Raw genomic sequence first — 24501 nt, 5'->3', positions numbered from 1 at the left:
CATGAGAGGGGGGAGGGTCAGAGGGAGAAGCAGGCTCCCTGCCGAGCAGGGAGCCCGATGTGGGACTCGATCCCGGGACTCCAGGATCATGACCTGAGCCGAAGGCAGTCGCTTAACCAACTGAGGCACCCAGGCGCCCAGCTTTCTGTAATTTTAAGAGGCTTTGGTAAGAAAGGAAATGTTTTGTCCATGTCATGGGAGAGAATAAAATGTGATCGCCTGACAGACTCAAGTTCTTTCAATTTCCGTTTCTGTAACTAGGCCTAGGGTTCCCCACCCCCCCCACCGCCAAGTTTTTCAATGTCTTTGGGTGAAAGGACATTCTACGTTAGGCACAAATGCTATTAGTGAATCATAGGTTATTTATATGCGGTTTAGTTTTAAATTAAAAGACTGTTAGTGCCTTTGAAGGAAGGTATGTTTTATGGAGTACAAATGAAATAGAAGACTTTATTACAACAACTAAAGCTAATTCTGTCTGAAAATCAAGCTGTCCAGGGAAAGAGAAGCTCAAGAGAGCTGTCTGTCCATTATCTTTTAAAAAAGACTGAAATTTATTATTTTTTTTTTAAAGATTTTATTTTATTTTATTTTGACAGAGAGAGACCCAGCGAGAGAGGGAGCACAAGCAGGGGGAGTGGGAGAGGGAGAAGCAGGCTTCCCGTGGAGCAGGGAGCCCAATGCCGGGCTCGATCCCAGGACCCTGGGATCATGACCTGAGCCGAAGGCAGATGCTTAACTGACTGAGCCACCCAGGCGCCCCTGAAATTTATTTTTGTGATGTTTTCAGCAAAGTGGTACTTCGGGACTGGGGTGAAAAATGGAGAGAAAACTTTTAAACATAAACATTTCTCTTTGTACCTGATATAACTGGGAAATGAAGTGGGAGTTAAAACATTTTGTTCCGCCAAGTGGAGAATTTGCTCTTGCCTTCCACAATGCGGGAAGGGAGCGGGTAATAGGACAGTGGGATTGTGAGGATGAAAAACATTTCTGGAAACCACGAAAGAAGTGTGAAGTTACAGAGAGCAGTGTTCCTTACCTTGATCCTCCAACCCCGCAGTGGCGGGTCCACCTACCGGTGGTGTTAGGTTCCAGGCGGTGCTGTGCGATCCTGCTGGGCTTTCATGCCTGTCATGCGTCTGCGATGTTTGCATCTGGATTCCTTCAGGTGAACCAGGAGGGCTGGCTCCATTTTTCAAAGCCCCTGCTAATTCGCCCTCACCCTAATGCTCTTTAGAATGTCCCATTATTGCGCCCTCAGGTCCACCCTCTTCCCGCAAGAGAAAGGACAATATCTTAGGTGACACGGAGGGATGGGAGAGTGGGGTGTGTGGCCACAGTACGACGGAGAGAGAGTTGTTCCTGCATCGGGAATGGCCTCTCAACCCCTGCGGATGTTTGCAGGCTTGGAGGATCCTCTCTGGGGTTTTCCAGTCCTTCACTCTACTTTAGGCGGGTGGATAGGAAAAGACTGGGGCGGCGAGGTGGGTGCCGTCCTGCTGGTGACCGGGTGGTGGAACGCTGTGGCCGCAGTGCGCGAGTCCCTGCATGTGGGTGAATCCGGCAGGTCCCTCGTGTCTCCAGGAGAGGAAGATGCTGAGATTCCTTTATTAATCTTCCTCGTATTCCTAAGAGTACATGCCAGTTGCACTGCGGATCCGACCTGTCAGTTGCTCAACAGGCTTTGTTTTATGTGAGACCTTTTATCATTTCTGGTGATTGTGTGTCCTGGGCCTACCACCTGTGAGTCGTTGAATGGCCTTTTATGTTCTTTTTGTTCCTGAACCGACTACCATCTGGAATGAATGATGTGAAACTGGGTGATGTTCTTTGCTCACCCACATTATAAGGAGAGGGCACATGACATAAATCTGTTGTCACCGTAAAGGATGGAGAGATTTAGGCAGAGCCTGTCTACTTCCGGGGACGTCTAGAGCCTGGGTCCAAGCTTTGGATAAGTGGTGGCTTAAAAAAACACTTCTCAGTGTTTCAACTCTTTTCAGACCCTTTCAACTCTGGTGGGAGTTGGGCAGTAGTTGGTGATTCTGTGTCTTGAGTTTCTGTAAAAACCACGATCTATAAACTTGGATCAACATGGTTGGTAGAGATCGACCACAGGGGCTGGATGCTTCGCTAATGGTGATTTTATTTTTTTATTTTTTATTCATTTATTTTTTAAAAATTTTATTTGAGAGAGAGAGGGAGGGGGAGAGAGAGAGAGAGCGTGTGCATGCACGAGCGGGGGGGAGGGGCAGAGGGAGTGGGAGAACCTGACTCCCCACTGAGCAGGTAGCCCAACGTGGGACTTGCTTCCAGGACCCCAAGATCATGACCTGAGCCGAAGGCAGACGCTTAACCGACTGAGCCACCTAGGCGCCGTTAATGGTGATTTTATCATGAGTTTATCCTGAGTTTTCACTTATAACTGCCATTTGCTGCTTAAAAATAAAAATAGTGACATTAAGGGATTATTCCTAAGTGGGTGAACTCTTACGTGGGTATTATCTGACAGGTGGATTTTTCATTCCCTGTATTCTGCAGTTTATATGTTCGATTTCAATCTAAAAAGAAAATGATAATCACAGAACTTGCACTGGGTATGACTCAGTCATAGATACTTCACAACAATATCAACTTAGAAGTGTTGATGTTTTCTCTGGGCTGTAGTTTGATGCTGGGGATACATTATTCCCTGTTGGGTCCGTCAGGCGTCCATCTGAGAGAGAATGGTGGCCCCGGGGTATTTTCTCTTTAGGCTTAGCAAACCATCTAGGGAAAAGTATATGTGACTTCTTTAATTCTTATTTAACTGAGACTTATGTGAATGGAAGGTGATTTGTTCTATAGCTCCTACAGAACCAAGCGTGATTTCTTCTTCAATAGCAGTTTTTCCCATCCAAATAATGAGAAGTGTTTGGATATGTCCTGCAGTCCGTGAGTAAGCTGAGGAGGGTGTGTTACCACCTGAAGATGGACTTGAGTTTTCACTGGTACGCATATTGTCACCTCAGTAGGAAGTCTACCTTGATCCCCATATAGTTTTTATTAGGAATGCATGATCAGGGCGCCTGGATGGCTTAGTTGGTTAAGCATCTGCCTTTGGCTCAGGTCATGATCCCAGGGTCCTGGGATGAGCCCCCAGCTCATGAGCTCGTGAGCTCCCAGCTTGGTGGGGAGTCTCCTTCTCCCGCTCCCTCTGCCCCTTCTCCCTGCTTGTGCCTCTCTCTCTCAAATAAATAAATAACCTCTTAAAAAAAAAAGGAATGCACGATCTCTTGCAGTTTGTACAAAAAGAAAAATCATTAAATGCTTCAGTAAAATGTGGGAGACAATTTCTCAGTGATTTAAAGGAGATTAAAAGGAGGAACAGTAGTTAAGTATTGAAGATGAAAGAGTCTTAGGAACACATATCTACAAATCAGTTAGGCTGATTCTTGCATTGAAAGTTGCCTAAAATCAGCTGTAAGCCTCTTCCCTTCTGGCATTGAATTTTGCTTCCTATTTTCCTTCTCTTCCTGGCTGCTTGCCTCCCTCCACTGCAGAAAGAGGGAATAGGCCCAAAGAGATTCCCTCACTTCTTGAGCATCCCAGAGCTAGTGAGTGACAGAGCTGGGCCTAGGCCCATCCTTCTGAGAAGTCCGGTGTGCTGGCCCCTGACTCATGGGGTGTTAGTCATGTGGCATTTACAGTGCAAAGGTGACTGGGACATTGTCATCTGCAGTCAGCCGACAGGCTAGTAGGTGTGAAGAGACAAGTACGCACATGTGCCGTGCTGCATACCAGAAGATCATAGAAACACAGGTGGAGTGCTCTGGGGTTCAGGCAGGAGGAGGAAGATCTCTCCTGTGGTGGAGTTTCATGTGATCTCCACAATCCCATGTCCTCTGCAGGTGGGGCGAAGGGTCCCCTTTAAAGACCCCAAGCATTTCATGTGTTTATAATCCTTCATCTTTAGCAATGGCCTTGACCATCCTTTTTCTTCAGATTCTCTGTCCTCCTACCGCTCAGGGTTTTGCTGACATTAATGGGAGCACTTCACATAATGTGACCCACCCCGATTTGGCCCCTGTGCATAGGAGAAGGCCTGCCTTCTCCCAGACTCTGCCATGCCCCTGGGTCCGTGTTGGTAGACGCCGAGAGCAAGGGTCAGTGGCAGGGCTGCGCTCAGCTGCCACAGTCAGTTGGATAACAACTGTGTTGGATGAATGGCAATTAGGAAACGGCCGTGTGTTACCTTCACCACTAAAAGCACTGAACCAGGGAGGGAGAAGGAAGGGATGCTGTCCTTTTTTTTTTTTTTTTTTACCTATCAGGAGAGTATTTTTTCCCCTAACATAATAGAGAAAATCAGGATTAAATAAAAACTGATGGAATAAGCTTCTTGGGAATTTTTTTTTTTTCTTTTTTAAATCTCAGGCCGAACTTTATTAGCAGTAGATAGCCCGTGGTGGGCTGGGATGCTCATTTGTTGTGTGGGTGAATCGAAATCCATAATTGGTTTTTTGATTGTCATATATTCCTTTTAATGTGATAGGCCAAATGTGACGGTGACCATAGTCGTGCTCATTTTGCCAGTAGAATTGAGTGCTGTAGAGATTAAAATAGGTTTGGGAGTAGCTTTTTGTGAAAACCATGCAACGAATCCAGTGGTAAATTACAGGTTTTCTAGTTGTTACATCAAAACCTACTTTCTGTGCTGTACCCGTTCTGGTCAACTTCATTCTTGTTAGAGAGTTGCCGTGCTGCTAATACTGTGCAGCATTTTGGGGAGATGAGTTGGAAGCTGTAATTATTAAGGCTTTGTACGTGTTCTCCGGATGCTTGTTCACTCAGAGTTTCCGCATTGTGGGAAGCGTAGTTCCCAACCTGCTCTTTCTTGCTGGTCATCACTGTGTTCGTGTAAGTCCTGGAGGGATATTTATCCCATCATTACAAAGTGTTCGTTGCTGATGGCATTATTTCTGTTCGTTTAACAGAACATCTGATCAAATTCATGACCATGGGGGATATGAAGACCCCAGACTTTGATGACCTCCTGGCAGCATTTGACATCCCAGATATGGTCGATCCAAAAGCAGCTATTGAGTCTGCGCACGATGACCAGGAAAGCCACATCAAGCAGAACGCCCACGGAGACGAGGACTCCCACACCCCCTCCTCCTCTGATGTGGGCGTCAGCGTTATCGTCAAGAACGTCCGGAACATCGATTCATCCGAGGGCGCAGAGAAAGACGGCCACAATCCCACCGGCAACGGCTTACACAACGGGTTTCTCACCGCGTCCTCTCTCGACAGTTACGGCAAAGACGGATCCAAGGCCTTGAAAGGAGAGGCGCCTACCTCAGAGGTGACTTTGAAAGACTCCGCGTTCAGCCAGTTTAGCCCCATCTCAAGTGCTGAAGAGTTTGACGACGACGAGAAGATAGAAGTGGACGACCCCCCGGACAAAGAGGACGTGCGTTCCGGTTTTCGGTCGAACGTGTTGACGGGGTCGTCGTCTGCCCAGCAGGACTATGACAAGCCAAAGGCGCCCGGAGGAGACGGCTTGAGCACAACCGGAATCTCTCCTGCAGGCAGTTTAGACAAAAACAGAGTTGTTAAGAGAGAAGCGGAAACAAATTCCGTAAATCTGAGTGTTTACGAACCTTTTAAAGCCAGAAAAGCAGAGGATAAGCTGAAGGAAAACTCTGAAAAGGTGCTTGAAAGCCGGGCGCACGACGGGAAGCCGAGCCCGGAGAAGAGCGACCCCGGCGTTGGCGGCAGCGTGCCGTCGCGGTCAAAGCCGTCGTCCAAGCTGTCCTCGTGCATAGCTGCGATAGCAGCACTGAGTGCTAAACGGGCCGCTTCCGACTCCCGCAAGGAGCCCGTGACCGACTCCCGCGGGTCCTCTCCGTTACCTAAAGAAGCGAATGACAGTCCCAGAGCCATGGAGAAGTCTCCCGAATCCCAGAGCCTCATCGATGGGACGAAGAAAGCGTCCCTGAAGCAGCCGGACAGCCCGCGGAGCATCTCCAGCGAGAACAGCAGCAAGGGGTCGCCGTCCTCCCCCGCAGGGTCGACCCCAGCAATCCCCAAAGTCCGTATCAAAACCATCAAGACGTCTTCTGGGGAAATAAAGAGAACAGTGACAAGGGTGTTGCCCGAGGTCGATCTCGACTCGGGGAAAAAGCCTTCCGAGCAGGCCGGGTCCGTGATGGCGTCTGTGACGTCTCTCCTGTCCTCTCCGGCTTCGGCTGCCGTCCTCTCCTCCCCGCCCAGAGCACCTCTGCAGTCGGCGGTGGTCACCAACGCGGTCGCCCCTGCAGAGCTGGCCCCCAAACAGGTCACGATTAAGCCCGTGGCCACTGCCTTCCTCCCGGTGTCCGCCGTGAAGACGGCGGGATCTCAAGTCATCAATTTGAAGCTGGCTAACAACACGACGGTCAAAGCCACGGTCATATCTGCTGCCTCGGTTCAGAGCGCCAGCAGCGCCATCATCAAAGCCGCCAATGCCATCCAGCAGCAAACCGTTGTGGTGCCAGCATCCAGCCTGGCGAACGCCAAACTCGTGCCAAAGACTGTGCACCTCGCCAACCTTAACCTTCTGCCTCAGGGCGCCCAGGCCACCTCGGAGCTCCGCCAAGTGCTAACCAAACCTCAGCAGCAAATAAAGCAGGCAATAATCAACGCAGCAGCCTCGCAACCTCCCAAAAAGGTGTCTCGAGTCCAGGTGGTGTCCTCCTTGCAGAGTTCCGTGGTGGAAGCTTTCAACAAGGTGCTGAGCAGCGTCAACCCAGTCCCAGTTTACATCCCCAACCTCAGTCCTCCTGCCAACGCAGGCATCACGTTACCGACCCGCGGGTACAAGTGCTTGGAGTGTGGGGACTCCTTTGCCCTCGAAAAGAGCCTGACCCAACACTATGACCGACGCAGCGTGCGCATTGAAGTAACGTGTAACCACTGTACAAAGAACCTCGTTTTTTACAACAAGTGCAGTCTCCTTTCCCACGCCCGCGGGCATAAGGAAAAGGGGGTTGTGATGCAGTGCTCCCACTTGATTTTAAAGCCAGTCCCAGCTGATCAAATGATTGTCTCTCCGTCAAGCAATACTTCTACTTTATCGTCTGCTCTTCCAAGCTCCGTGGGAGCCGGCACACACACTGTAACGAAAATTCAGTCTGGCATAACGGGGACAGTCATATCCGCTCCCTCAAGCACACCCATCATTCCAGCTATGCCGTTAGATGAAGACCCATCCAAGCTCTGCAGGCATAGTCTGAAATGTTTGGAGTGTAACGAAGTTTTCCAGGACGAGACGTCGCTGGCTACACACTTCCAGCAGGCTGCAGATACGAGTGGACAAGTAGAGTATCACTTATATTTTGGTGTTTCGGGGACGAATCTGTAGACATGAGTGCTCTGTACAGTGCCCTCGATTTTAGGGGTGGGAGCTCAGGCAAGTGTGTGTGTGACGCGCCAGAGACAGGATTGTTTTCATAGACTTGCACAATGTTGTAATAGGAGTCTTTAAAAACAATTTTTTTGGAAGGTTTTTTTTTTTTTTTTGTAGACAGAAACTCTACTAGTTGAGTTATGGCGCCTTAGATTTAGGATGAATGAGTTTGTAATTGTTGGGTCAGTGGTATGTATGCAGGAAGTCTGAGATCTGGCGCTAATTAAGGGTATCATGCCATTGTGTTAGGGGTTCAAGTCAGGTTACATCACCATTGTTCTTGAGTTATTAATGACGTTTTTGGGATTTAAAAAAAATTCCTCATGTTATTTAGAATTACTGTTTTGTACAGTTAAACAGACTTAATTGGTACCCACTTAATATGGTGTGCCTGCTTACTTAGGATGTTGGTCCAGAAGTATGTTCAGTAATAATCCTCAGTACAATGAATTTAAGCTACAGATGGAAAACCATCTCCCTTTGAATAGAATGCCTTTGCATTTCTTTGTAGCTTTTTTTTTTTTGGTGGTGGTGAAGTGTAGGTTGATGTTGGTGAAGTACGTGTCACAGTGGGCATCAGTGAGTCCTTTTTATCTTCTATCATTTACTTTTCTCCATGAGGCATCATTTGGCCAATAGATCAGCATATTTTACAGATATATGATCCTCATTTGGAAGTAACTAGACATGTCGAATGAACCAGATTCAAGCTGGAGAGACCATATGATTTATTGTCCAAAGCAGAGAACTTGTGAAATTGGAAAGGGGGGGGGATGCTAGTTTGAGCTAATACATGCTGGCTCGAACTTCTGTTTGTGAAGACCCAGCAGTGAGCCAGTCTTTCCTTTGTTTGCCTGTTTTATTGCCTCTTGCTGACCAGGGGGTTGATGCTGCGTTCTAGATGTCAGGTAGAGTTGCCACAATCGGTTCCTCAAGGGCAACTACCGAGTCAAGTTCTTGGTGGGATTTTGAGTTTGGGGACTAAAAGATCAAGAATACTGCAATCGTGTTTTTCTTTGGATTTTCAGTTTAGTGGAGATGGAAATGATAGAGTTTTGAGAGCATTCTTGCAGCATTGGATACTAAATATTTCATTGGCTCGGATGGTGAAACATTCAGAGTGGAGTGGCTAACTAGTTCAGGAAGGTGGTGATTGACATGCTGTTCTCGGGTATCCTGGTCTAGGGCCTGGGTTCTTTCTAGGTGCCTCTTACCTTGTCACGGCTTCATTAGAAAGGTAATATTTCTCCCTATCTTGAAAGGATGCGGTTAAAAAAACAAACAAAAACCCTTTCTTTCATTGTGTGTGTTCCGTTGCCTTGTTTTCTCCATCTGCTGGTATCCTGCACGGGGTGGCAGATCCAGCCCTGGCTTCAGAGGGCTCTCACCACCTCTCCCGAGTTGTGTGCGCTGCTCAGTATCTGGCATTCTGAGCTGCCCTCCCGTAGGCTGTTCTCTTTGGGATCTCTTCTTCTCTAGGAGGGAGAAAGGACGTGGGCACGGATTCCCTTCCTCCACGGATTCTCCCAGTTTTTGTTCTCTGTGGACCGCTCAGGCTCAAATGAAGGTCAAACTAGGGTCAAACTAGAATGGAGGTTTCCCTCAAGGATGGAGGTTAACATCTCTTCTCGTGCGCGTGGCTGCTCTGCCTTGACTTCTGCATTTGGCCTGGATAAGTGTATAGTGCAGCTCACCCATTTCACCTGGGACACTTAGGAATGAGTCATGGCAGAGTAACGTTAACTCTGGAGCCAAATGTACACTGAGCCAGACGTCCCCCTCCCCTGCCCCCTCTTTGACTCTGCCTGGGTAAGTGTCATATTTATACTCATAAGCCTCAGCTGCTTGCATATCCAGGCACGACCGGCCGGCGACATAAATGTGCTTCCTGGCATACTCTGCCTGTGCCCCACTTCCCCTTGTCTTGTTGGAGGCCTTGCCCAGAACGCCCCCCTACCACCTCCCATAATTTCCCATTCTTCCCAGACTAGGCCAGAGGAGGGTTCTCCTGCAGACCTAGGCAGGCAGCCTGGTCTCTAGCTCAGCAGCCCAGCCTGCGTGGCTGTCAGTGGCGGGAGGAGGGGGGGCTGCTACGTTTTCAGCACTCAGTTAAGCCAGCCCGGAGTCCCTTCCCCAGTCCAGGACGTTGGTAGGATCCATGTGGCCATTGCTGTACCAGCTTCAGATGTAGTGGAAGCTAGGGGTGTCCTAACCCATTGCAGTCAGCTGGTGTGGCGTCAGGTAACGGTGGTACCTGGAGCTGGGGGCTGAAGTCAGGAAGAACAGAAGAGAGAAGAGGGAAAATTCTTCTTTTCATCTTCTCCAGTTTGCCATTCACATGACCGTCAGACAACTTAAAATTTGTGAACGTAAATCCAATTGGGAAAAAAATCTACCTGCATGAACTGTTACCTCCCTGAGAATGACACCTAAAACACTTACGTCTTCTAATAAAATGTAGAAGTTGAGTTGGGGCACCTCAAGTACCAGTCTTTCCCGATCCCCGTCTTTCCTTTCTTGTCTACTACAGTCAGGTTTTTAAAACGTTTACTTTCCATTTCTCTGTAGACCTCCACATTCTTGGTAAGTCTTCGGTGAACTGAGAGAGTGGACTGCCTCACCTTTGTAAGAACCCCCCTGTAGCCTCCTCCTCTGACTATTCCTTCTGGAGCAGGAATCCAGCGCAAGGTTAGCCCTGTGCCTGCTGCCCCCAAGTTGCCCATTTTCTCTTCCGGCTTAACTGAGCTCTTCCGCCCGGGCAGGATTCCCTAGGTCTGCGGAGTAGTCTTAGTTAGGGAACCGTCCACAGCGGTTGCTGGCACTGAATCTGCTGCCGCTGTTGGTTCTGAAAGTTAAGGGTGTGACCACGGGGCCCTAGCAGGACTGATGGCCCTGCTGCCCCTCCTTCCTTGCCTGCCAGCCTTCGACTCCACCAGGCCTAGAGGGACATGTATGCCTTCACAGGCAGCGGGGCTATTCTTCCTGCCTGCCCTCCCCCGCCTTTTTTCCTGCTGCCCCCCTCTACTTATAATTACCATACTCATTTAAAAATTTTGCCTGATAATGCTGCAGTGTTCTGTGCAATGTTCTGGGTCTTCCTTCTCGAATCACTGACTTTTTAAAATTGAACTTTCTATTTTGAGATAATTTTTTTTTTAAAGATTTTATTTATTTATTTGACAGAGAGAGACACAGCGAGAGAGGGAACACAAGCAGGGGGAATGGGAGAGGGAGAAGCAGACTTCCCACGGAGCAGGGAGCCCAATGCCGGGCTCGATCCCAGGACCCTGGGATCATGACCTGAGCCAAAGGCAGACGCTTAACGACTGAGCTACCCAGGCGCCCCTTGAGATAATTTTAGATTCATGTAAGAAATAATACCGAGATCCTATGTACCCTTTATTTAGTTTCCCTCAGTAGTACACTTTGCAAAACCGTAGAACAATATCATAACCAGGATATTGACATTGGTGCCGTGAGTCTACAGAATATTTCCATAACCAAAGGAATCTCTCATAATGCCTTTTTAGAGCCACTCCCACCTGCTTCTTAACCCCAGCAACCACTAATCTGTCTCCATTTTTATTCCGTTGTTATTTCAGGAGTGCTTTGTAAAGGGGCCATACCATCTGTAACTTTTGGGGATTGGCTTTTTGTACTCCGCATAATTCCCTGGAGATTCACCCAGGTTGTGGCACGTACCGGGAGTCTGTTCTTTTAAATCACTGAGTAGTATTCCGGGTGAGGTTGTCCCACAGGGTATTCACCTTTCAGGCTTTGAAGGACGGTCTGCATTGTTTGCAGTCTGGGGTCATTATGAGTAAAGCTGCTGTAAACATTTGTGTACAGGTTTTTGGGTGAACGTGAGTTTGAGTTTGCTGGGATAAATGCCTACATGTACTGTTGCTGGGTCGTACGGTAGTTGCACATTTATATTTTTAAGAAACTCTTTTCCAGAGTGGCTGAACCGTTTTATATTCCACGGGCAGTGTATGGGTGATCCAGTTTCTCTGTATCCTCGCCAGTACTTGGTGGTGGTATTTTCCACTTTAGCCATTTTGGTAGGTGTGTGATAGCTGTTGTGGTTTTAATTTGCAGTTCTCCAGTAGCTAATGATGTAGAACATCCTTCTTCACGTGTTTATTTGCCCTCTGTACATCCTTTCTGGTGAAATGTTTCTTCAAGTCTTTTGCCCATTTTCTATTTAGATCATGTTTGTGTTTTTTAGCTGTTGAGTTTTAGGAATTCTTGTTGTATACTTGATACTAGTCCTTTGCTGGGTATGTGGTTGCAAGTCTTTTCTCCCAGTTGTGGCTTGTCTTTCCATTTTTTTAAAAAGTTTTTTTGAAGTGCAGTTGAGCCTTTGCGTCTTGTAAACAGGTCTCTGGCAGAGCAAATGCTTTCAATTCTAATGAAGTCCAGTGTATCTGTTTTCCCTTTTACAGTTCACGCTTTTGGTGTCAAGCCTGTTTCTCGCTCAATATCCTGAAAGTTTTTTTCCTGTGTTTTTTCCTAAAAGTTTTATACTTTTAGTTTTCGTATTTAAGCCCATGATCCATTCGGGTTCGTTTTTATATAAGGTATGAGACTTATGCTGAGTTTTGTTGTTGTGGTGGTTGTTTGTTTTCCCCATGCATGTCTTCTGCCTCTAATACCATTTGTCCAGAAGGCTGTCTTTCCTCTGTTGAATTGCCTTGGCACCTTTGTTGAGTATCAGTTGGTGTGTGTGTGTGTGTGTGTGTGTACACACACACACACACACTTTTTTTAAAATTTTTTTTTTAAAGATTTTATTTATTTGACAGAGACACAGTGAGAGAGGGAACACAAGCAGGGGGAGTGGGAGAGGGAGAAGCAGGCTTCCTGCTGAGCAGGGAGCCCGACGTGCGGCTCGATCCCAGGACCCTGGGATCATGACCTGAGCTGAAGGCAGACGCTTAATGACTGAGCCACCCAGGTGCCCCACACTTTTTTTTTTTTTAAAGTAAGCTCTATGCCCAGTGTGGGGCTTGAACTCACAAACCCAAGATTAAGAGTTGTATGTTCTACGTACTAAGTCAGCCAGGTGCCCCTCAATTAGGTGTAGTTGTGTGTGGCTATTTCTGGGCTCTGGGTTCTGTTCCATTGACTTACATGTCTGTCTCTCCACTAGTACCACACAGTCTTGATTATAGTGACCATAAAGTGTCTTGAAATCCAGTACACTGATGTGCCCGACTTTGTTCTTTTTTCTCAAAATAGTTATTTTTCTTTAATTGAAGTGTAGCTGACATTCAGACTTGTTTTTAGCAATCCCAGTTCTTTTGCGTTTCCATATAAATTTTAGAATAGTCTTGTCTATATCTACAAAATCTTCTGGGATTTTGATAGGAATTAAGTTAAACCTGTATATCAATTTGGGGAGAATTGTTACCTTTATTATGTTGAGTCTTTCAGAACATTTATTTATTTTAAAGATTTTTAAAATTTATTTATTTGAGAGAGAGAAAACATATGTGAGCTGGGGGAGGAGTGGAGGGAGAGGGACAAGCAGACTCTGTGCTGAGGGTGGAGCCCGATGTGGGGCTCAATCCCACAACCCTGAGATGACCTGAGCCAAAATCAAGATGCTCAACTGACTGAGCCACCCAGGCTCCCCTCTCCATTTATTTAGATCTTTGATTTCTTTTATCGTTTTGTGGTTTTCATCATACAAGTCCTCTAAATGTCTTGTTTTGCTCTTTTTTTCCTTCCTAACAATTGTAAATGGTGTATTTTTCAGTGCTCACATGTTCATTGCTGACATAGTGAAATACAGTTAATTTTTCTATATTTATCATTGAACTCATTTATTGGATTCAGTGTTTGGGGGGAATAAATTACATTGAGTTTTCAGGTATTGAACCAGCCTTGCATCCCTGGAATGAATCCCACTTGGTCAGCTGTATGATGCTTTTTATATATTGTGAAGTTTATCTGCTAATATTTTGCATTAGAGTTTTACATTTATATTCAATTTTTTTGGTACTGTCTTTGGTTGGTTTTGGACAGGAATATTAGCTTTATATAATGCACTGAGAAGTGTTCTCTTCTATTTTCTGGAAGAGACTGTACAATTAGTGTTCATCTTTCTTTGAATATTTGGTAGAATTCTTCAGTGAAAGCATCTGGGCCTGGAGATTTCTTTGGGGATTTTTCTTAAAACACCTTCTGGGCTGGTAGAAGAACTCCATCACTTGGTGTGATAGGTCCCTGCTGGCTTTCGCTGACACCATCCGGGCAGGGCTGTTGGGACAACTTACTACAGCTGTAAGAGGCTGGAAGTCTGGGCTGCACCTGGACTTGGCGTGGTGGTTGGCTGGAGTAGAGCAGTCATTGTCTAAAAAGTTTTCTCTTTTGTTAGCCTGACCCTCTCCTGGTCGTTTGGCTAGTGATAGCAGGCTTTACTTGGGGATTTTTTTTTTTTTTTTTTGGTCTCTACCTTTTGGTGTTTCTGGGTTGCCAGTTTCTTCAGCTCCAAATGTGGGAGTTATATGAGGCAAAAAGAAACCGAGAGAACTCATCACTGTGTCATTCCTAGGGTCCTGAGCTCTCTAGCCAGCCCGCCTTCTCTCTGCGTCTCAGAGTCTTTTAGTGTCGGTTTTATATGTAATGCCCAGGAGTTTTCACTTGTATTTAATGGAGGGAATAGGGAAAGGTACGTCTATCCCCTTTTCCCGGAAGTTTCACTCTGTTTAAACATCCTTTGTAGCTGCTGTGTCTTCAAGGAGAGATTCCATAATTCCATCACTAGGTTCAGCCCGAGCCTTCCAGCCTATGATTCTCAGTTGTTTTTTGGAACTAGGTGTCCTGGGAGCACAGCATCCTACTTGACACTCCAGGATTGGTCTCTTCTCTCTAGCTCAGACATTTCCACAGATCCTTGCCCTTAGCCCACCTGTGAAAGCAGTTAGGTATGAGGTGGCGAATCTTTTCTTTTCCCTTTGTCATCTGTGGATCCCAGCGTCCGAAGACCCCACAGTCTCTCTCTGGAACCGCCTTTTCTCGGGTGAGCACGGTCACCATTACCCTTTCATGTCTCATTTCCTCCCCATTTAGATGTTGACTCCCGTTGCTGTTGGAATGGGGCCTTCCGGGAGTTTCCCAAGGGTGCTTGTTGGAACCTAGCAAAGGGTCTCTTTTTCTCTTCACCCCAACTGTGGCCGCACGTGCTGGATCGCCTCCCACTGTCTCCCCACACGTGCGCGTTCAGCCTTTTCAGAACTTACGAGAACATGATGGAATGAAGGAAGGTTTTGGTGGCATTTGCCAGTTACTCCTCCTCTTCCAAATGTTCTGTGGACCATCTCTACGAACATAATGTGGCAAACATAATGATTGCCACAGGGAATCAGAGTGCCACTTTATTCACAACTGGCCCCTTGCTCAACACACCGGCTGGTGCAGGCCTCGCCTCTGCTAGGAGCTGGGTTGGAATGTATGGTTTATTAGCTCAAGGCCAAGCCAGAGTCCAAGTCCTGGAATTTCGTCACACTCTGACATGTGATAGGGACAGGACCCCAGGCACGCTTAGCCCGGGGTTGGACTGCCCTGCCCATGTCTGCCGATCTCCCAGAGCAGCAGGCAGCTGAAGGAGAGGGTGGGATGGCGAGGAATCTTGGGTGGGTCATTTCCCCGCCCAGCCGCCGGGAACCAAGCAGTCGTGAAAATGGAGCCACACGGCCACTTGACTTTGTAACACCAGTAAATCTGCCCTGCTTGGAGGTTTTTATTCCGGCCCATCTGCTTATAATAATCCATGCTTTGGGGCACATGCAGAAAAGGAGTGGGTGGAAGGGTGGAGAAGCTTCCCGGTTCTCCATGAAGTATTTAAGAGCTGACAACTGTACTGTTAATAATTGATATTAAAATGTATCAGAATGTCGTTGCTTCACCTCTCAGTAAACCCATGACTAAATTTAGTCAAGTACAGACGAGAAGTGCATACTGTAACCTCTGAACTGGTAGAATGTTTTCTTCCTGTGGAATCGACATCAGCCGTAAGTCAGAGAATGTTACAGGTCCTCTGGTCAACCCTTTGGTTTTACAGTTGGAGAAACAAATGCCCAGCGAGTGGCACAATGGGGACTTGAAGCAAGGTTTCTTTATAGCCGGTTCATTATTCTTTCCGCTTTGTCACGCCGACAACCTAGGATAGAGAAGCATTTGACGGTGGCAGGCGCCATAAGAATTATAAGAGAATGGAATCTTGGGTTCTAGCCAGATCGGCTCCAAGAGTGCAGCTAGAGGTGACTTTTCTTCAGTGATCCTCATTTTCAGGGATTGCTGATTCAGTTTAGTTTCTGAGCATCATTAACACAACACACCACGTATATTAAATTATCTTGAGCAGCCCCAGTCAGCCCTCATTTCTAGACATACTGTGCCCAGGCAGCTGCTTCGGGAAACCGTGGAGCCCACCTCCATGCCCTCGCCCACCCAAAATATTACTAGTCGTAGACTCACAACTCTTTCTTGGTCCTGCTCTTCTTCTAAGTGCTTAATTTAAATTCTGGTCGGACTAGTCCTGTCCCAGTTTGCACTTTAGCGTTTATCAACCTTTTCTCCCGTGATTATCATCTGAGTAGATTATATGTGCTGACCATACCGCTTTCTGCAAATTTGCTCTTTCAACTGTCAACTCTTATTAGAAATTTTTAGTGGAGCAGAATGATTTGAGGACAAAACCACCACAACCCACCAGTTTGGAAACAAAAGGAGAAAGAGTCATTTCTGTTATAAATCTTGCTTTGTGTTATTTCCAGTCTGAGTGAGATCTGAAATGAATTGCTCTGTCTGTGTTTTCATCATGAAATAGGATGAAAGTGAGAGCCAGAAAGCAGACTGGTGTGCTTTATTATTACTGATACTATTTTGGGGGTAATTTTGCCGTAGCCAGAAAACTACAAAACTGCTGTCAATGGGACAGAAACCCGTTTATGTAGCACGGGGGGGCTATTAACACACAGTGTTTTGACCTTCAGACCCACTGTTTCAGGCTTCTGCCCGCTTTGGTGTCTGAAATGTAAGCACAGTACATGGTGTATTTACTCCCGTTTCTCTAGCTTTTTTCACCCTTCCCAGGCAGTTTTTCTCCTTAAAACATGAATTGAAACACATAGAATTACTTTCCTCGTTACCCAGATAATTCCTGTGGCATGCGAGGAGGATGCCAAGCCCTAGCATCCTGAGTCCTCAGTAGGGCCGTGATGTGCCCCCTTCCCCTTCCTCCCAGCCTGCATCCACGTGCCAGCCGCAGAAAAGGCACCGTGTGAGTACTTATCACGTATGGAATGTGATTTTCTTCTCAGCTTTATCTTCCTGTAGCTTTCTCGTGTTACTTGACTATGGAAAGGTAATATCTTACTTTAAAAAGTAGCAGTTCTCTGAGCAAATGAGTCTGCCCCAGCGTAGGAATTAGCCATTTATTAACAAAGTACTGAAAATACTTTAATATAAGTAAAATGTCAGAAGACACATGAAACCACTTAGTGTGTTTTATTATGGGTTAACCCCTGAACAATGTGGGGCTTAGGGGCAGCGCTCCTCACGTAGTCGAAAATCCACGTATAACTTTTGACTCCCCCAAAACGTAACTACTAATAGCCTACTGGGTTATTTTAAAGTTTTTATTTAAATTCTAGTTAGTTAACCTAGTAATGTAATGTTGGTTTCAAGAGTAAAATTTAGTGATTTATCACTTACATATAACACCCAGTGCTCCTCACAACAAGTGTACTCCTTAATCCCCATCCCCTATTTAGCCCAGCCCCTGCCCACCTCCCCAACTACTAACCTACTGTTGACTGGAAGCCTTACTGATAACATGTACAGTTGATGAACACATACTTTGTATGTTATATGTATTATATACCGTATCCTTATGATAAGGTAAGCTAGAGAAAAGAAAATGTTAAGAAAATCATAAGGAAGAGAAATTACATTACGGTACCGTACTGTAAAAAATCCCCATGTAAGAGGACCCGCACAGTTCAAACCATGTTGTTCAAGGGCCTACTGTATATTTTTCTCTATTCAAACAGTTAAGTACTGTCACATTAAACTGCGTTACCCATCTTGTAAATAGCCTCAACTTGTAGAGAATTAGAGTTTTCAGATATATTTTAGTTCCTTTGATTTTAAAAAAAGGGAAGGAAAGTCAGATTCTTGTAAACCGCAAAGAAATTCCAGCCTGTCCCCACGCTACTATATCCCCCAGATCCAGAGAACAGCTGTCATTGCCACGAAGTCAAAGGATCCCGGACAAGCTAATGGGATATTCTCATTAGTGCTATGAAGATGCTGTACTGTCGTCTAGGGATGCAGGGGTAGCACCGCATTATCGAAAACAGAGTAAAACCAGCAGGAAGTCCAGGGAGTACAGCCAGGCACTCCTCATGTGAGTGTAAAACGGTTGATAACACAAGCATCAAGGAGGAGAATGTCCACAACCAAAATACCGTGCTTTTCCTCAAAATGGAAGGAGCGGCAGCAGGTACCCAGAGAGAAATGTGGGAGCAAATACAGTGTCTGTGCATGAGTATAGAGATAAGACCGTTATCCAGTGTGATTCCCCAGTGACTGAATTCTCCCATTTCAGTAATTGCAAACTGTGGCCGCATTTTAATTTGGGGTGGTGGTGCCTACTGGCCCCCACTTCCTCCTTGAACTTCTGTGTCTGAAGTGGGTGAGGAGCCTCAGCCAAGGGGAAATGGGTGAGTGCAAATACATGGAGCTAGTCAGTGGCCGGGCAGGAAGCGGGCGTGGGATGGCCTCCAGCAGCCCTCACAGAGCCCCACGGGCTGGACTGCCCCGCCACACGGTGTGTCACGAAGGGACCGCTTCCCCTCTCCAGGAAACGGGTATGAGCAAGGTTGGTATTTGTCGTTGGTATCTGTTACTCTAACACGGTTTTCGTAGTCTTTGCAGTTGGAGAATCCTGCCCTAAGGAACACTCAGTAGTTCATAAAATCTCTTCTTGAATCATTTCGATACTTAGTTAAGCTGCTGGCAACAAAACCTCTTCGCCAGTATTTCCATGACTGTTTATATATGTATTATAAATAAATAAATGTCCAACAGGGAAGATTAAATGATTCATTGTGAATTTTATATGTATCATGAAGGATATTTGTTGATAGATCTTGACAAGAGATAATGTGAAAGTTATTTTTAGCTTTTTTTTTGAAGAATTTCTTTTATTTGTGTTGCTGTTTTTCCCTATTATAAACTAGTGTAGTCATGTTGCTTTAGATAAAAGAGAAGCTGTAGAGATGGTGTCCACTCGGATCCGAACATAATGGTCAGGCAGTTCTAATAGATTAAGTAGTGAGCTCTCAGGTCCAAAAATATACATAGCTTCCCAGTGATCTCACTTACCTATGTCCTAGATCATTATGAGAATCGAATGGGGTGTTGTATTTGCATGTATCTAAAGTACTTCATCACTTGGCCTGTAGTGGAATGGGGTCCATATCTAAGGTGTGTGTGGAAACGCAGACGTATGATTCACTGCCTGGGATTAATGACCATGTGGCAAGAGCAAATAGAAGACCTGAGTTCAAAGGAACCAGTGATTACCTGTGAGAGTGTAGACATCAACAGGATCTTCTAATGCATGAAGGTGCAGATGGCTTTTCCTTGTTGTGGCTTGTTTTAACCTTGGCTGTATGTGTTGTTAGAAAAGGAATGCTTTTTTTAAAATGACGCTGGCCTCATCAAAGCTGCCTGTAATGTTCTTATTTTGTGATTATAATAAACATTTTGTGGGATAACATTTGTATTTAGTCCTTTCAGGAGGAAAACTGGACAGATTTTTCAGGCAAATTTCTGGTTTTCGATAGTTTCAGTTGCTCAAAAATTTAAAACCTTAATTTTGGGGGCTTGATTCAAAGGTTAAAAGAAAAAAATCTTTAAAAAATTTTATAACTCTGTCATCAGTATAAAACGTCATTTTAAATCTTAGCTAGAGTCTGTATTTTGAGGATTTCTTTAACTGACTTTAGTACAAATCAGACATTTTAGAAGGTAGTAGATACTTGTTACATTACTGTCTAACTAGAATTTGAATATATTTTATCTTGTGCTGTGTTAGGTTTATTTTGGGGGTGGATGCAGTAAGTCCTAGCTTTATATTTACCTTAAGTTTTCTGTTCTTGTGTTTTAAGAATATGCCATGTTTACTGCTTACATCTAAGGGGATGAAAAATAGTATGTTTCACTTTTAGTGTGTTTCAGTTTTTCCTGATTAGTTAAATGTAGGGCCTTTTCCAAAGAGCATTTCTGTCTTTATTTTATATGGGACTAGATTTTAAGCTTTATGAAGTTTCAGTTTAATACTGAAATTTATGTATCTGAATTTGAGTTCATTGGTTTTATTATAAATCCTATAATGTCCAGCTCATCCATTGAGGGACCAACTCAAGTAGAAGAACAACAACTAATTGCTGTGGTCATTCTTTTGCATTCCTGTATTTTAGATTTTAGATTTCAGGTAAATGAAGTGACTGGGAAAAGAAAGAGGAAGAAAGAAACAAACAAACTGGATTAGTCTCTAATTAATTTTTATTATTCTGAAGAAAGTTTTTTATGGGTTGTGGGAACTGGCTACTCTTGAGATAGATGCTTGTAAACTTGTAATTATACATGAAAGCTGACTTGCTAATATAATTTGCTAGATTACCTTTCCTAATACCTCTTCTCTGCACTGAACAAAATGCAAATGTAACAAAATTGGAAGTCTACCTGAAGCTGATAATTAATTCTCTTTACCTCATGCTTTGGGGTGACCCGGAATACATAGTAGTACCTATTATTTTTATTTTCCAGAGTAAGGGGAATTACATTAAACGTTTAACTTTCAAGTTTTGCTTTTTCCTTGGGCTTAGAATCCATGATAGCAGTATTTGAAATGAGCAATGTGCAATTATTTTGGGGTTTTAACCACGCTTCTTTGCATATTAGAAAATACTTCGTAGGACCAACCCTGTTTCCCCCTTTGGTTTATCTAGAAGACTTGCACTATCTGCCAGATGCTGCTTCCTAACCAGTGCAGTTATGCATCACACCAGAGAATCCATCAGCACAAATCTCCCTACACCTGCCCCGAGTGTGGGGCCATCTGCAGGTCGGTGCACTTCCAGAGCCACGTCACCAAGAACTGTCTGCACTACACACGGAGAGTTGGTTTTCGGTCAGTATATTGTTCACTTACGTGCAAGTAAAGCCTGTTCACTTGTAACCGCACAGCGTCTCGAATTTCGAGGGGTCTCTGCACACCGTTTTCAGGGTCGTACAGTGATACCTCAATTAACAGATCCTCTGGGAACCTAGTTCATGTGTGGTAGAGTTGATCTGTTTGAGTCCTTGTGGTATTGGCCCTCTGGTCCCCACAGAGCTGAGGGTAGACGGAGCCCATCCGCCTGCAAAACTGTGCATGTGGCAGCATTCAGCTTTGATGAACTGTTAGAGCTTTTTCTTCACCCTTTCCAGAATCCTTCTGTTGTCACGCTCTCTGTGTTTTAACCCCTGTAAGAACACCATGCATTTCTGTACCTCTTAATACATCTCCTCTGATCAAAACACAGGGTGCATGGTCCCTTACTTTTATTTCATCCCATCGAAGGATTGGGTGTTTGCCCTTTCCTAACATCACTGCTCTTTGTGGAAGAACCTTCTACCCAAGGTAACCTTCCTCTGTCCCTTCTTCCCCATTACCCAAGTCTGGGCGTTTCCCTTAGCTATGGCCCCTTTCACTGTCCCCTGAGAATCTCAGATAAAGTCTTTTACAACATCTGGCTAATCTAATGTTCATTTAGAGGGCACGGAGTGATGATGTACTTGAGCTTCACCTTCCACGTTGTGACCTTCTGAAATGCATTCCTGTGCCTTTTATATTTTGACCCAGTGAAGGTCAGCCAAGAAAACATGCCGTTGCTACACAGTGTCTTTGTTAATAGAGGTATTACTGTACTGTGTGTTTATCTGAAAATTAAGTGTTTGGTTGCCTGTAACTTTAATGTTAGACTGTTAATACACGGTGCTTTCTTCTAGTTACACAGTCATGATATTTTATAAAAGTGAAGTCTGGTTGGTATAATTTGATGGTTTTATTTCAGTTACATTTAGGTTACGGCATCATCAATGGCTCTGTCCGTTTCTCTAACCCTAAGAGAGACTTCGTTCCCATTTTTATCAAATGCCTCCAAGCCAGGGACGCACAAATGCTTAATGCATTGGGATCTACCCTAGTAGGAAACGTTTGGTTTGGAAATTAAGGAACTAGAGTTTTTTTTGTGGCTGTTTTGCCACTTGGTGGTAATTCACATATTCTTTCTATACCATGGTGCCCCTGTCTATAACATCATCGATGTGGTGCCGCTCCTTCTCCACGTTACAGATGATGGAAATGCATGCTCTGAGTGCTGAGGAAAGGTACGCATTGAAGGTGCCCTTGATTCCGCAAAACCCATACGCAGCGATACCTTGGTTCTTACCCCATGTTTTGAAACTATCATTACTGGGTTCTTTGTTTAATAGTGAAAAGCAGTTCTGCACCCTTTTCTCTGCAACTCTTTTAACAGATGCCAAACTTCCCTCAAATGTTTATTTTTTGAGTATAATGAAAGTAAACTTAGGCTGGAATGAATAAAGGAAGTAGGACTTCTGCAATTCTCACTATTCCTGGTGTCTTTCCTAAATTAAAACAAGCTCTGCACTCAGGCTAAAAGTAATCAACTCAGTTGGAAAAGCCTATCCCTTGCTTTTCTTTTTTTCCCCCCCATTCAGAGAGTTACTTAAATTTGGCACTTGGAATTTAAAAAATTTTTGTGTTTAGTGTATTTTTTTCTTGGACTCGAGGCTTAGAAGAGCTGTAAAAATGCTTCTGTGTGTGTATTCTGCGTAGTTCATGTTGACCTCTTTAGGTGGGAGAAAAAATATTTGACCTTAGTTTTTTTTCCTGCTGCTTCAAGTAATGGTCCTGCCTAATATTTGGCAGGGACTTAGCAGCCCCTTGGCCTTGTTATTTCTCCTCGCTCTACACATAGAGAAATACTCTATACGCAATCATTTTCACTTTGTTTTTTCTTTGGTCAGAGAAGGCTCTCTTAACAGAGCTCCCATGCCTCACTTGTCTCTTTGTGACTCCGTGTGTCTTTTGTTTTTTCTCTTCTTGATCATATCGCATCTCCTAGATAGTGAGGGGGTCACTCCTAGCTCCTGGTCGATTTGGTAAAAGTCCTAGGTTTCCATGAATTTTCCTACTTTTTGATCCATTGGATCTGCATTTTGAAAGGGGGTCTATAGGATTGTATATTATAAACATTAAAAAAAAATTTTTTTTTTTTAAACGTGAAGAGAAACTTGATTGGTACCCAGAACACAAAGGGCCTCAGGTACATGAAATATTTATTAATAGACAAGATTTTAGTAGCATGAAGATACTGTATGAACCCTTCAAATTCTGTCTTCTCTTTGTTTGTCGTCTTTCCATCTCCTGTCGGCCTCTGTGCCCCGTAAACTTTTCTTCCACCTGTGGGCCGATATTTTACAAAACTCTCTCTTTTCGTAACTGGTTTTTAAATTCTCTGCTTTCTTTCCTCACGTTAAGGAGGGTTTTCCCTTGGTCTCTGTGGTGCTCTTTGGGCCTCCTCCTTCAAATGTTGTCTAGATGCCTTTAACTTCCGGTTTATTTTCCTTAAGATTAAATCTCCCTCCCAGTCTAGGCGACTTCAGAGAATTAGTTCTTTGTTTCTTTTTGCCCTTCTTGGGTCTTTGCCCTTTGAACACCACCTTTCTGCCCTTGAGGAAATTGTTCTGTTTATGGTGCCGCGGTGGAGGACCCTTCTGTTTCATTAGTGATCCATTTTTGTTTGATGGGATCCTCCTCTTACGTAGGAATCAGGCTTGTAGGGTTGGGAAGAACTAAAAAGTGACTGAGTTCGACTCTTCTCTTTTTACACACGAGAAACAGGCCCAGAGAGGATCAGTAACCTGTTTAAGACAACACAAGTTCAGGTTAACCCAAAATAATTTCAGTGTGCTTGGGTGGCATAATAGTTCAAGTAGATAAGATAGAGGAGCTTTCCTTAATTATTCTCCTATTATGATTTAGTGTTTTTAATGTATATGCTGTTGAACATTATGCCTTAAGTCATTTAAAAAATGCTAACACACGAATTACGATTTTTATGGAATGCTTGCAAAGCTTAACGCGGCATGCTTTATAGAACCCATATACTTCAGAGAGTGCCACTCCTGTGTGACTTTGGAAGCATCTCCATGAATTCGGAGGGGAGGTTCTAGGAATGAAAGTACCTTAAATTCATGCAGAAGTAACGGAGCTCTACCTGCTGTCTTCAGTCCCTCTTCCCCATGTCAGCCCCCACCTTCACATCCAGGAACGTGTCTGCTCAGGTGTGTTACAGGTTTACCTCCACAGACTCTCAGCGGCTCCAGAGCCCACCCTCATTAGTTCTCAGGTGTGAACACAGGACGACGAGGTCATCAAGTGGATATGTAATCAGTGTGCTGAGAGTCCCTGCATGAGAAAGAAGAGCTTGGGGAGAAACATACCTAAGCGTCAGCTTGTTTCCAAAGGACTAGATATGATCAGTTCACGGGCTAATCACATTATCACACATTCAAAAAGTAAAGTTAACCAGAACGACTATTTAGCTATGTTGATTTTTCAGAAGTTTTTAATTCATGTTATTTTTTAAAACAAATGTAAGTGTACCTGAACTTATTTTCCAGGAGACAAGCAGTCTAGGTGGTTAACCTTCTCTACCCAACAGGCCCCCTTAACTCCAGATCCATTGGCCAGCATCAGTGTGTCCCAGGAGACCGTGGCCATGGCTTCGAAGCCTGTCCTGATTTGTCCTCTCTGCCCCTTTGTTGATGGCATGTAGGTTGAGGCGGTGAAGATTTCTTCCATTGGCAATGCCATTTGGGCATACCGGGTGGCTAGGAACCTCAGGGCCTAGGGTCCGAGTCCAGCATGTGGGAGTGTTCTCCAGAGTCACAAGTCCTAGGGTCTTGCCGTGTTC

At 44.9% G+C, this 24501-nt stretch overlaps 1 protein-coding gene across 1 annotated transcript in view; it reads left to right on the top strand.

The window, feature by feature from the left end:
- Positions 1-24501, top strand: part of ZNF532 (zinc finger protein 532) — a 105580-nt gene that overhangs the window by 41190 nt on the left and 39889 nt on the right. The window contains exons 3-4 of the mRNA XM_021686383.1: positions 4980-7345; positions 20464-20645. Of these exons, the coding sequence (XP_021542058.1) occupies positions 4997-7345; positions 20464-20645 (2531 nt within the window). The 5' untranslated portion in view covers positions 4980-4996. The remainder of the gene's footprint in view (positions 1-4979; positions 7346-20463; positions 20646-24501) is intronic.

Source organism: Neomonachus schauinslandi, chromosome 14 (genome assembly GCF_002201575.2).
Source record: "Neomonachus schauinslandi chromosome 14, ASM220157v2, whole genome shotgun sequence".
In the NCBI taxonomy this organism is placed as follows: Eukaryota; Metazoa; Chordata; class Mammalia; order Carnivora; family Phocidae; genus Neomonachus; species Neomonachus schauinslandi.
The sequence above is the reverse complement of the archived record's forward strand: the minus strand, read 5'-3'. Positions and strand labels throughout refer to the sequence as shown.